General features: G+C 43.9%; 1 protein-coding gene across 7 annotated transcripts in view; it reads right to left on the minus strand.

Moving 5' to 3' along the window:
- Positions 1-14,657, minus strand: part of LOC125636283 (charged multivesicular body protein 3) — a 55,462-nt gene that overhangs the window by 23,562 nt on the left and 17,243 nt on the right. For 4 of the 7 annotated variants that reach the window (XM_048849197.2, XM_075128119.1, XM_048849198.2 and 1 more), the window contains one exon: positions 10,691-12,721. The exons of 1 other annotated variant lie outside the window; for it this stretch is intronic. In XM_048849197.2, the coding sequence (XP_048705154.2) occupies positions 11,149-12,721 (1,573 nt within the window). In that variant the 3' untranslated portion in view covers positions 10,691-11,148. Of the gene's footprint in view, positions 1-9,961; positions 10,498-10,690; positions 12,722-14,657 lie in introns of those variants that run through there. 2 more of the 7 variants (XM_075128121.1, XM_075128122.1) reach the window with 2 other exon arrangements.

Here is a 14,657-nt window from a genome sequence, read left to right on the forward strand (position 1 = left end):
TGTTTCCCCCCATGGGGTCCTACCAATCATAGGTCTTGTATCTGTTCTTCCCCTCTACCCTCCCCCCAAACATCAGAGACTTTGTGTATTTCCCCATGTATCCCATCCCACACACTAGGGCCTCTCTGCACCACTATGCCTTGCCCCCACCTCTTTGGCAGGGGCTGTGTGCAATGACCCCATCCCTGCATTCCACACTAGAGCCTACTTTCATTTACCCCTTCTATACTAGCAACTCTCTGTGTTCAACACCACTTCTGTGTCAGGGGCTTCTTACATCTATCTACCCTCCCTTCTGCTCCCCCCATGGGCTCTGTGTCCCCCTCTCCTGACCACTGGCTGTTTATGACCCTTCTTTGTCTTTCCACCCAGGGAGAGTCAATAGCTCTAGACAAGTGTCTTCTAACTCAGTGGTTTTCAAACTTTTTTTCTGGGGACCCAGTTGAAGAAAATTGTTGATGCCTGTGACCCAGTGGAGCTGGGGATGAGGGGTTTGGGCAGAGAGTTGGGGTACAGGGGTGAGGGCTGAGGGGTGGGGCCAGGAATGAGGGGTTCAGGGTGTGGGATGGGGGCTCTGGGCTGCAGGCTCTAGGGTGCAGCTGAGGATGAGGGGTTTGGGGTGCAGGAGGGGTTCCAAGTTGGCGGGGTTAGGGCTGGGGCAGGGGATTGGGGCACAGACTTACTGGGGTGCAGAGGCAGGCTTCCCACCTGTCCTGGCACCGCAGTCTGTGCTGTGCCCCGGAAGCGGCCAGCAGCAGGTCTGGCTCCTAGGTGGAGGCGCACAAGCCTTTGTTCCCAGCCAATGGGAGTGTGGAGCCGGTGCTCAGGGCGGGTGTAGCGTGCAGAGCCCCATGGCCCCCTGCCTAGAAACCAGACCTGCTACTGGCTGCTTCTGGGGCACAGTGTTGGAACCTTTAGGTACTAGCCTGCTTTAGCTGGGCAGCACCGCCAACAGGACTTTTAACGTCCCGGTTGGCAGTGCTGACCAGAGCCGGTAGGGACCCTGGATGCTGAGCAAGGCAACCCCGTGCCTTACATAGTGCAACCCAGTACTGGGTTGTGATCCAAAACTTTGAAAAACACTGTTCTAACTTTAATCTCCTCCCATCCCGTCTCCCCCCACAGCCTATAGTGCTTGCATTTATTTATCATGTATGTCAACTTAGTTTATATCAATATTAGACAGATTATAATGCCGCCATTATATAAAAACCTAATCCGAGTGCTGTGGTGCTGATTCTCTATCCTATCCATCACCCCAGCACCATCATTTGTCGTTGAACGATGATGCCTACATTTAGGGAAGAATCCTGTTGTCTTTAGTTACAGATGTAGTCCATTAACAGCAGTTGGACTACTTGTGTAAGGAATAGTGAAAAAACAAGTACCTGAGGCATTGTTTATACAGCACTACACTGGTTTCTGTAAAAGACCACTGCTAGCAAAATGGCATAGTGCAATTGAAGTGAATGGAGCACTGCCAATTTACAGCAGCTGGGGATGTCCCTGCAGTAATTTGCAGCCTGCTCCTGCCATTGCTCCAGCACCTGTGTCGTCTCTTGTGTGCAATCTCCTTTACTTTCAATACAGTCTTGCAGAATTGTTCTCGGAGCCAGTAACTTTAACAGGCAATACAATCTCATTAGTGTTTTCATTACCATCCACATCATGAGGAAGCACAAGCAAGTAGGTGTAGTGTACAGAGCAGTACATTTTGACAGGTTTTTTTTTCTTCAAAGAGAACGGACCAAGTTTTCCCCTCAGTTGCACTGGGGAAGTCCAAAGAGGCAACCTGAATTATCCCACTTTAAGTTAGAGCAAAATTTGGGATATTGCTTTTGAAGAGATGATGTTAGGAAAGGTCTCTTATATGGTGTTGGGAAAGGTACCTGGGGCTAATCCTAATCCTTGCATCAGCCCCTTTAAGCCACATAAAAGGGACCCAGCACAGCATAACTGAGACCTTAAAAGCCCTATGTCTGTCTGGGAGGGGCTTAGGATCAAGCCTCAATAACTGTGTATATGCTGAGTTAGCATAGCATAGCATTTGCTCAGGAGATAGTGGTGGATGTGGGTGTTCATATCCTTCTAGGTGTCTTATAGTTATAGAAAGAAAATGGTAGCTTTCTCCCTACCCTCTTTTCTATGGCTCTAATCTAACTTGAATAGAACAAAGTTGTCCAATTAAAATGTTACATTTACTGTATATATCACTTATTCAGAGACTGCACTGTGCTTTACAAGACAGGCTAGGACTAGTCCTATTTCACTAATGTGGAAACTGAGGTACCAAAGGGTTAAAGTGACTTGCCTGAAATCAGACAAGTTAATGACAGAGTTGGGAATGGAAATCAGGATTTCCTAATGGCCAGGGCTCTTACTCTAACCCCTAGACCAGGCTTTTTATTATTTTAGTTCCTCAAGGAATATTTGTACAAGGGAGAGTGAGGTTTGGTCATATTTGACCCATTTTCTGCGTCCACTACAATAGCCAAACCAGTGTATTCTGAGAAGCTGAGCTGTGTCTTCCTACCTACTTTAGGATTTTACACTACAGCAAAAAGAAAAGGAGTACTTGTGGCACCACTCTCCCTACATTGCATCCGATGAAGTGAGCTGTAGCTCACGAAAGCTCATGCTCAAATAAATTGGTTAGTCTCTAAGGTGCCACAAGTACTCCTTTTCTTTTTGCGAATACAGACTAACACGGCTGCTACTCTGAAATCTCCCTACAATGTGCATGGTAATCACTTTGGATGAGCTATTACCAGCAGGAGAGTGAGTTGGTGTGTGTATGGGGGTAGGGGGGGGGGGTGAGAAAACCTGGATTTGTGCTGGAAATGGCCCATCTTGATTATCATGCACATTGTAGGGAGAGTGGTCACTTTGGATAAGCTATTACCAGCAGGAGAGTGAGTTTGTGTGTGTGGTTTTTGGAGGGGGGTGAGGGGGTGAGAGAACCTGGATTTGTGCAGGAAATGGCCCAACTTGATTATCATGCACATTGTGTAGAGAGTTGTCACTTTGGATAGGCTATTACCAGCAGGAGAGTGAGTTGGGGGGGGGGGGGGCGGAGGGTGAGAAAACCTGGATTTGTGCTGAAAATGGCCCAACTTGATGATCACTTTAGATAAGCTATTGCCAGCAGGACAGTAGGGTGGGAGGGGGTATTGTTTCATGGTCTCTGTGTGTATATAATGTCTACTGCAGTTTCCACGGTATGCATCCGATGAAGTGAGCTGTAGCTCACGAAAGCTCATGCTCAGATAAATTGGTTAGTCTCTAAGGTGCCACAAGTACTCCTTTTCTTTTTGCAAAGACAGACTAACACGGCTGCTACTCTGAAACCGTACACTACAGCAGTAATTGAGTACCTTCTGCATAAAAGAGAGTGGTGATAGCAAAGTCTCTAGTGGGACTCCACATTTGATCATTTACTTATTACGTATGTACATACCAGGAATACATGATAGTGGTGGTACAAAGGTTTTAACATCACGAGTTTGTCATGGGTACATTATTCACACAAAGCAAATGCTATGAGTCAGTTATGCAGCTGATCCCAGTTGAGTGCAATAAAACCTTCAGGCCACACCATCATGTAATCTGTATATGCCACACGTACTACAGATGAGCTACTTAGGAATATTTTAATTGATTCAGACTTGTACGGGAGCTTAGGGTATCCCTCCTTTGGAATTAAAATCACGCACTTTACATTTTAAATAATTTTCTCTGTTAACCTGTATGTAGACCTAGATTGTGTGCCTTGGTGGGAAAACCCATGGAAGGACTACATTAAAACCATGCAATTGGCACAGTAATATTTTGTACCCATAGAGTGGTCAGGGGAAGTAGCCCTCCTAATCTTCAAGATGGCAGGGCATCCTCAAGAAGCCATGCTGCCATGGCCTCTGCTGTGTATGCCTGACCCTGCTGCCCTTCCTCAGTAGGGGGTTGATACCTAATGGGAGTTGGTTTAAATCAGTGGTTCTCAACCAGAGGCACACATACCCCTGGGGATATGCAGAGGTCTTCCAGGGGGTACATCAACTCATCTAGACATTTGCCTAGTTTTACAACAGGCTACAAAAAAAGTACTAGTGAAGTCACTACAAACTAAAATTTCATGCAGACAGTAACTTTTTACACTGCTCTATATACTAGACATTGAAATGTAAATACAATATTTATATTCTACTTGATTTATTTTATAATTATATGGTAAAAACGAGAAAGTAACAGTAAGCAATTTTTCAGAAATAGTGTACTGTGACACTTTTGTATTTTTATGTCTGATCTTGTAATCAAGTAGTTTAAGTGAGGTGAAACTTGGGGTATGCAATCCTGAAGGGGGTACAGTAGTCTAGAGAGTTTGAGAGCCAATGGTTTAAATTAAACACAGATAGTTTAGAGTTCTCACACTGCTCTGCCACTGATTTGCTGTGTGGCCTTGGGCAGGTCATTTCACCTCTCTGCCTTAGTTTATCTGTAAACTGAGGAATACCTACCAAGATCATGGCACGGTAAGGAGTGGTGGTTGGGAGAATTAGTTAATGACTGTAGAAGGGTTTGACGAGGGTTAAGTATCACTAAGCAGTGCACGTGAAGAAATACAGGATTTTTAGAACAAGGTAAAAGAAAAGGGCATGAACCATCCTACTCTAATTACAGTAGCTACATATCATTATACTTGCCTTCATTATTTAATTCTCAGAACAAGACCATTTAACACTTACAAATATTTATTGTTCATCTCAGTCTCCTTCCTAAATCTTACCCAGTGTGAGCAGGTATTTTCTAGAGAAGAGTTCTGTTCATTGTTAGGGGTATTATTTATTCCAGTGCATCTGAGCTAGAAGAACATAAAGACATTCTCTCGAAGTCTCTTGCACCTCATTAAGTCTATTGACTGAGTAGCTCAAAGTTGGTCATTTTGCATTTTCACTTGTTGAACTCTCAGACCAGACTCTTTCTTAGAACACTGCACTTCTAAGACCCTTTTCACCCAAAGATTTCAAGACACGTTACAAATATTCATGAAATCCAACTGAACAACAAACTACCCAAATTGTGCCAATATTATTTGTTTTATATTCTCAGCCTTTCGCCTATTCTTATCTCTTAGATTGTAAACACTGGGATAGGGAGTGTCTCTGTTTGTATAGCATGCAGCATAATAGACTCTATCCTGACTGCAGCCTTTGGGTGCTACTCTAACAAGAGTTTAATATAATAAATACACCCCATTGCCATTGCTTCTCAGCTGAAACTGCCAACAAAGATACCAAATGCGGTGGTTTTTGAAATAGACACATGTCCACTACGAACTAGACTGAGACCATTAATTTTACAAAGACGACCAAAGAGACAGCAGATGCCAAAGATCTGAGTCACTACTTACTGCTCATGATCTGGAGACCTACAGCAGCGAGATTCTCTTTCATTACCACAAGTCATCCTTGTAAAACTAGGTTTCAGAGTAGCAGCCGTGTTAGTCTGTATCCGCAAAAAGAAAAGGAGGACTTTTGGCACCTTAGAGACTAACCAATTTATTTGAGCATAAGCTTTCGTGAGCTACAGCTCACTTCATCGGATGCATGTAAAACTAGTGTGTCTGTGTCCTCTATATGCCTCCTTCTGACTGTCCAAACTATTGGCTTATTTCTCAAACAGAAATAGACTTCTACAGCAGCAGTGACCATTAGAACCATCTTTGACTGAAATGGACATCCACTCACTATTGCTTGCAAATCAAGGACAGTACCCACTCAGTTTTCACATTACAATGACAACTTTCTGTAACCCACAGTGTATGCTTAGCCCAAAGGTGCACTCTGCCTGATCATTACTGTAGCAGTGTTGTATAGAACTGTTCATCTTAGGAAAGAGATTACGAAGGAGGGATATGATAGAGGGCTATAAAATCATTAATGATGTGGAGTGTTATTTATCCCTTCACATATCACAAGAACCAAAGATCACCCAAAGAAATCAATAGGCAGCACATTTAAAACAAACAAAAGGAAGTACTTCATCACACAACACAGTCAACCTGTGGAACTTCTTGTCATGTGATTTTGTGAAGGGAAAAGCATAACTGGGTTCAAAAAAGAATTAGGTAAGTTCATAGAGAATAGGTCCCTCAATGGCTATTAGCCAGCATGGTCAGGGACATAACCCCATGCTCTGGGTGCAGAGCCGTCCCTACCCATATGCAAAGTATACAGCTGCATAGGGCACCAGGAAATTTGAGGCACCCTGCTCTGCCTCTTCCCCGTGGCCTCCGCCCCTACTCTGCCCCTTCCCCAAGCCCCCGCCCCTGCTCCGCCCCAGCCCCACCCCCACCCCCCTGAGGACTGCAGCAGGGGTCGGGCCTGCACTCACCAGTGGCAAGTAGAGCGACCCGGGCCCAGCGTGCTCCACTCCACCGGCTCCCAGCCGTGGCGCCGGCAAGTGCTGGTGGGCGGTTCCCCCTGCCCTCCAAGGCTAGGAGCCAGGGGAGCAAAGCAGAGCAGAGCAGGCTGGAGCCGGGTCGCTCCACTTCCCACCGCCCCGTGAGTGCAGGGCTCAGCCCGCCCTGCACTCACCAGGCAGTAGGAAGTGGAATGACTCAGCCCCAGCCCGCTATGCTACGCCGGCTCGTGCTGGGGGGTGGTTTCCCCCCTACCCTGCCCCCCCCATGGAGGCCTGGTGGGGGCTGCGTAGCGCATCAGAATGGCTAGGGACGGCCCTGTCCGGGTGTCCCTAAACCTCCAACTGCCAGAAGCTGAGACCACACAACAGAGGATGGATAAACAGTTACCCACCTTTTTGTAACTGTTGTTCTTCGAGATGTGCTGCTCACGTCCTTTCCATTGTAGATGTACGCACACCCACAGTGTGGCCAGAGACTTTTGCCTTAGCGGTACCCGTAGGGCTGGCTGTGGCACCCTTTGGAGTGCCGTGCTCCTGGCGTGGTAGATCAGACACTGCCGGCCCTGGGCCCTCTCGGTTCCTTTTGGCCAACAACTCCAACAGAGGGGCAGGAGGGCGGGTAATGAAATGGACATGAGCAACACATCTCAAAGAACAAGTTACAAAAAGTGCTTGCTCATGTCAAGTCCATTGTAGGTGACTCACAAGCTGAATTCCCTGTGGGGGGCTCGGAGTTCACAGTTCTTGCAGATTGGAGTACTGCTCTGCCAAAACCAGCATCAGCCTGAGCCTGCTGGGTCAGCATATAGTGTGAAGCAAACGTGTGGATGGACAACCAGGTTGCGGCACTGCAAATTTCCTGGATTGGCACTTGAGCGAGGAAGGATGCCAATGACTCTTGCACCCTAGTCAAGTGGGATGTCACAGCCGCTTGTGGGGCGGGGAGTTACCTTCGCCAGCTCATAGTAGTAGCGGATGCAGGCAGTGATCCAGGATCAGATTCTCTGGGTAGATACTGGGCAACCCTTCATCCAGTCTGTGACAGCAACAAAATTGCATAGACTTACGGTATGGCTTCATCCTCTCTATGTAGGCCAGCGCCTGCCTGATGTCCAGGGTATCCAGCCTGCATTCCTCATCTGTAACATGAGGCTTTGAGCAGAGGACTGGAAAATATATGATCTTACACGATCAAACTCATGGCGATTGGGGGAGGTCCCGGATGACTGGAAAAAGGCTAATGAAGTGCCCATCTTTAAAAAGGGGAAGGAGGAGGATCCAGGGAACTACAGGCCAGTCAGCCTCATCTCAGTCCCTGGAAAAATCATGGAGTAGGTCCTCAAGGAATCAATTTTGAAGCACTTCGAGGAAAGTGATCAGGAACAGTCAGCATGGTTTCACCAAGGGCAAGTCATGCCTGACTAACCTAATTGCCTTCTATGATGAGATAACTGGCTCTGTGGATGAGGAGAAAGCTGTGGACGTGTTACTCCTTGACTTTAGCAAAGCTTTTGATATGGTCTCCCACAGTATTCTTACCAGCAAGTTAAAGTAGTATGGGCTGGATGAATGGACTATAAGGTGGGTAGAAAGTTGGCTAGATCGTTGGGCTCAACGAGTCGTGATCAATGGCTCCATGTCTAGTTGGCAGCTGGTATCAAGCGGAGTGTCCCAAGGGTCGGTCCTGGGGCTGGTTTTGTTCAATATCTTCGTTAATGATCTGGAGGATGGAGTGGATTGCACCCTCAGCAAGTTTGCAGATGACACTAAACTGGGAGGAGTGGTAGATACGCTGGAGGATAGGGATAGGATACAGAGGGTCCTAGACAAATTAGAGGATTGGGCCAAAAGAAATCTGATGAGGTTCAACAAGAGCAGAGTCCTGCATTTAAAACGGAAGAATCCCATGCACTGCTACACACTCGGGACCAAGTGGCTAGGCAGCAGTTCCGCAGAAAAGGACCTAGGGGTTACAGTGGATGAGAAACTGGATATGAGTCAACAGTGTGCCCTTCTTGCCAAGAAGGCTAATGGCATTTTGGGCTGTATAAGTAGGAGCATTGTCAGCAGATCAAGGGACGGGATTGTTTCTCTCTATTCGGCATTGGTGAGGCCTCATCTGGAGTACTGTGTCCAGTTTTGGGCCCCACACTACAAGAAGGATGTGAAAAAATTGGAAAGCATCCAGTGGAGGGCAACAAAAATGATTAGGGGACTGGAACACATGACTTATGAGGAGAGGCTGAGGGAACTGGGATTATTTAGTCTGCTGAAGAGAAGAATGAGGGGGGATTTGATAGCTGCTTTCAACTATCTGAAAGGGGGTTCCGAAGAGGATGGATCTAGACTGTTCTCAGTGGTAGCAGATGACAGAACGAGAAGTAATGGTCTCAAGTTGCAGTGGGGGAGGTTTAGGTTGGATATTGGGAAAAACTTTTTCATTAGGAGGGTGGTGAAGCACTGGAATTTGTTACGTAAGGAGGTGTTGGAATCTCCTTCCTTAGAGGTTTTTAAGGTCAGGCTTGACAAAGACCTGGCTGGGATGATTTAGTTGGGGATCGGTCCTGCTTTGAGCAGGGGGTTGGACTAGATGACATCCTGAGGTCCCTTCCAACCCTGATATTCTATTATATATGTCCTGACCAGTATGGAAATGGGAGACATCCTTGGGCAGAAAAGCTGGGTATGGACGCAGCTGGATCTTGTCCTTATAGAAGATCGTGTACGGGGGCTCCAAAGCGAGTGCCCTGAGCTTGGGACACCCTACGGGCCGAAGTTATAGTGACCAAAAAGGAGACCTTCCAGGAGAGAAGCAGAAGGGAGCAGGTAGCCAGGGGCTCAAAGGGGGGACCCCGTGAGCCTGGACAGCACAAGGTTCAGGTCCCAAGGAGGGACCGGGTCCCAGGTGTGCAGGTAAAGGCATTCCAGAACTTTCAGGAACTGCGCCATCATGGCATGGGCAAATACTAATCTGCCATGGAACAGAGGATGGAAAGCTGAAATGGCTGCCAGGTGCACCTTGACCAAGGACAGCGACAGGCCCTGGAGCTTCAGGTGTAACAAATAACATAGGGCAGGGGTTCTCAAACTGGGGGTTGTGAGGTTATGACGTGTGGGATTGCAAGCTGTCAGCCTCCACCCCAAACCCCACTTCAAATCCCGTATTTATAACGCTGTTAAATATAAAAACAAGTATTTTTAATTTATAAGGGGGGGGGTCACACTTAGAGGCTTGCTGTGTGAAAGGGGTCACTAATACAAAAGTTTGAGAACCACTGACATAGGGTGACCACATTTCTCTATGCTGAATATGGGAAACCTGGTAAAATTACTTGTATTCAAGCAAGTTCAATGGCATTCAGTCAGAACTATGTAGTACAAACGTTCAAATTAACATCAAGTTGACTGAGCCCCTGTTAAAAAGAAATACTGCATAGTTGGATTCTTTTTATTTACCTTCTTATCAAAAGTTACCTTTTGCACTGAAAGTTTCCATGCTGGATTTTCAGCTAGATGATTTTTGACAAGTGTAAACAAAATACCTTCATCCATTTTATGCATCAAGGTCGTAACATATACACTTTGCCACTATATTAAGCACCCATCCTCCCCACTGCTGCTCGCACTGTACAGACAGGTAATAAGAAACAGTTGGACTTTGAAATCTCAAACTTGTTATTTAAATAAACAATATTATAAAAGTTGTTTTAGTCATTATGTGAGAGTGCTATGCCACCTAGTACAGTGGATCTCATACTAAGGTCTACATGCCCTTATGGCTGGCTGTAGAATGAGACACAAAGGCCCAAGCAATGGATGGTTGTGAGGGGAGAGAGGGAAATCTTCTCTCATAGACCTTTTACAAAGTGGTCTGCAGAACGAACTGCAGAATCACTGGTCTAGCAGAACAGCACACAACAGCAAAAAGCAGGCTCAGAAATACTTACAAAGGAGAACTCTTCAAGACAGGGACACATGGTCTTCCAGTGTTTGGCAAGTGTCTAGTACATTTTTAGAACTACCACAATAAAACAAATTCTTCCACCACCAGAGAGATGATCTATAGGTCTTGCTGCAAGTCTGAAATAGTAATGAGTTTAAATGGCTTTGAGTGAGATAAGGAGTTATACTTACTGATTTTTGCATTTCTTCTGTATACAGACACAAAAGTTTTATTATGTTTTTATTTGTCTTCACAGCTATGTAAGACTGGTAACATCTGTAGCCACATGCACAGGATATTTATCAAAACTCATATTACAAGTCTGCAGCCTTCTCCTTTTAAAATAATTTATTTTACGGATTTATTTTTAAATGGTACTGTCATATAACATACATTATTCAACATAGGTGTGCTGAGCAGACTCTAAAAGAAGAAACTCAAATTATGCAATTCCCAGATTAGAATTTCAAATGTTCATCCAAACCCTAACTTGTAAACTTTTGCTGGAATACACTTTTGTTGTAGGCTTGATCTTTGTGCTTACAAAAACTGCATTAAATTTCCAAATGTTGTAAAGGAAAAAACAATTAATTGTATAGTAAGTATGCATTCAGTTTCAACATACAAGGCAACCAAATGATTCTGTCATTAACATTACCATCATGTATATTTTAGTTCACTGCACTAACATTTAAACTAAAACTTCAAACCACAAAATCTTTAAGTGACTAACATTTAAAAGGCAAGCGGTAATATACGGAAAGTTTACAAAGGACATTAGTACACAGCTAAGATGGGGTATCGTTTGACAAAGGCTGATGATGTGTATATGGCTGCTTTTTCTTATAAGAAGCCCATCTACAAACTGGGCAGCAATGTCGCCCCCCAGCTAACCACATCACGATGCAATTCTGATGAAACACATGACCACATGGTAAACCCATTAGCAGACATCCATTTTCAAAATTCTCTAGACACACAACACATTCTGTACAGTGCAACATATTAGAGGGCCAGGCTGACCAATCTGGTTCCATGTCTTCTGTAGTGTTATATGATCCATACGACCTTGCTTTCCTTTCATACGGCTCATTATGACAATTTTTATTGGCACATGAACAGATATCAGCATTGCACTGAGGCTCTACTTCACTGGGACTGTGAACTGTACTTAGCTCATCCTCAGATACTTCTTTTTCTCCACTCAAGACATCTTTGCTTTCACTGTCTGAGTCACTTTCACTTTCTTGAGAGGCTTCCAACATTTCCTCTTCAGAATGCATGCCAAGACATTTAAACCTCCACATTGGTAAACTTTTTATATAATCAGTTGGTATCAGAGGGTGAAGCCATAAATCAGGGAAAGCTAATCGCTCTAAGAACAAATCTGGGTCTTCGTCCCAATCTGATTCATAGGGGAAGTGTTGAAAAGAAGCAATTGGGTGGAACAAGTAGCTGGTGTACCAGTCCCACAGACTTGACAGCCATTCCAAGTTATTGGCATTTATTTCATCATTGTTGTTCCGTCGTCTTTTTTTCTCAAAGTAATCTACTAGTAAGCCATGACCAAGGTAAGTGCTGAGGAATAGGGCTGGGTGTGATGAGTAGAACATCCAGTCAGCTCTCACCCACGAAGCTAGAGTAGTTGTATTAGAATACCTGAAGAGTTTTAAACTATACTCATAAAAGCTATCTAAGTAAGGTAACTGCAAAAAGCCCAACACAGGTAGCCAAGAAATAATTAAGAGAGAATTATATGTCCCTAAAGTGCTTATCAGAACCACAAAACGCTTTATAGTAGCACCTTGTGTGATAAATAGGTCCATCCAAGCCATCAGATTAACCAATACTAAGCTTAAAACAAATAAATCATTAACTTCAGGTTGTATTGAGCGCAAGAAGGAATCCATGGCACGTAGGGATATAAATTCACCAGTGTTATTCCCATACCTGTAAATTCCCTCTGGAGTTTTAAGTATGTAAGATGGTGTCTTACAGATACCAATCTCCGGCATATGACTCTTGTTGTCCCAGTTTTCTACATTCACAAAAATAAACTCAACTCTTCCAGTAAACTTTACACTTAGTGCAGAGAAGAAAGCTGGAGGCTGGTCAAGGTTAGCAAACAGGTATATTTTCACCCGATACTGGTCACTTTTGTTCCATTCTTCTTTTAAATGTTCAGAGTTGTAGATAGTTTTGATCCGAGAAGCTGCATGGGCTGTTATCCACTTGAAAATGTGTTCAGCTTCAATTTTGCGTCCACTGTATTCTTTAAGCATCACTTTCCCCTTGGAGGTACTGGTTTGTGGGACTGACATAATTAGTGTGGATCTCACCCAGCCTCTTCTCCTGCAGTATCTGCAAAGAAAATAGTGGATAAGCCTATACAGTTTTATATTTCGTGGACAGCAGTCCTTAAATTTTGAATGCAAGTCTGATGATTATCAGAAGTGCTGAGCACCTGCACACAGAGAAATAAATGGGAGGTGTGTGTGCTCAACACCAATGGAAACCTTTCCCCACTCCCAGAACCTGCTGTTATAATTCTTCTACTTTCCTATCTACTTCACAAGGGTGCTGTGGGGTCTTGGGAGGATATGTAAAGAATTGGTGATGAGGAAAGTGCTAAATAAAGGTTTATTATAGTTAATAAAGTCATGTATCATTGATATCAAAGTTCTTATAGTAGAACTTGGGGGAAAAAACGTGCTCACTTTCAAGTGGTAAGTAGAAAGCTTTAATTTTAGAAGTTATGAAGTTTCTAGGCCTTCAAGTTGTAGAGATAACCTTTACAATGTGAACAGATGCAGCAGTGCTTTCTTGACTCTGCAAACTAACCTCCCGGTGCTTCTGTTGTTATTCATAGCTTTGTCAAGCAATAGCAAAGTGAAGTTAGCAAGATTGTGGTCTGTTTCTCTGCTGCTTTGAAAAACAAGGTGCAGAGCCATTCTGCCAGGAGGTTCTGGAGTGAAGTTCTACAAGAGAAAGCTTCTCTACTTTCCAGCTGGCTGAAGGAAGGGAAGAGAGACTGACTTCAAACAAACACCTACTAGCCCAAGTTTGATAAAGACTAAGCTCCCAAGCAGGGTCCACAGACACCTCCCTGGCAGATTTCCGAGAACCTTTTCTAATCCCACCAACTGTGGGGCTGGGCTGGTCAGCCAGGTGTTGTTCCTGGAACTCCCTGGTGACCCCTTCCTCCACAAATCTTGTGTGTCAGCCTCTGACTGATCACTTTAGTTAGCAGGTGTCTGATAAATTTTTCAGGACATTTTAAAACCCAACAAAAACTATAAACACAGCCATCTGCCTCTCTTTCCAAACCTGACAAACAAGTTCTGCAAAGGAATAAAAGCAGGAAGACTGGTTCACCATCCAAATAATCTATTCCCTTTCTATCTGTAGTCATAGTTTTGAGTAATTATTTTTAAATTTCTCATATAAAAAAAATTAATTGCTGCCACCACAAAAAAAAGTTAACATTAATTTTGAAAACGGCCACAAGATATTATGCCAAAGAGCATAAGAATCTTAACTGATGATGACGCTATGTGCTCTTTAGTGGGAGTTTCAACTGTTTTCTGATGAAAATTATTCATGAGCATTTATTCAGCAAGACACAAAAAAAAAGACTAAAATACAATGTTAGTTTTGTTTCTTTAAGTTAGATTTTATTTAAAAATAATATTTGATCACAATGTGAAGACTAATCAGAAATTATGTACACAACTAGATGATCTAATGGTCCCTTCTGGCATTAAGCACTATGAATCTCTAAATGCTGCCTCTCATTTTTAAGATGTTTAAAGTTAAAAAAAAATAATACAATATTAGCTTACATAAACACTTCTGATCTAAAATTTCTCCCATCCTATTCAGTTTAATACTTCTGTAAACTTTTAGGATTAAGACCATCTAAGAATCATGCACACATATACTACCCTTCCTGTACATCGTACTGAAATTCAAGGCAAGCTTGTCTGTCGTCTGAAGGAAGCGACCACTAATGCCTGCTAAGTACTAAAGGATTGTATTGGTTTTGCGACAGCATAGCAATAGCTACTGCTGAAGCAGCTGCAACTTCTTTGGAGATTCTTCCATTTACAGTGATGTTCCAGAATCAGAGAGTCTCTGGCACATTTAAGAGCTTCAAGAGCTTTAAGGTTACATTAAGTCTACTTTCCAACAGGATACTGTATGTTGTTAAAAGGGTGTGTTCATATTTACACATGTATATACACATATTCCTCAGGCTGAGAGAAAACAATATCCTGTGTACATTCTTCTGAGAATA

This window comes from Caretta caretta, chromosome 4 (assembly GCF_965140235.1).
Source record: "Caretta caretta isolate rCarCar2 chromosome 4, rCarCar1.hap1, whole genome shotgun sequence".
Taxonomy (NCBI): domain Eukaryota; kingdom Metazoa; phylum Chordata; order Testudines; family Cheloniidae; genus Caretta; species Caretta caretta.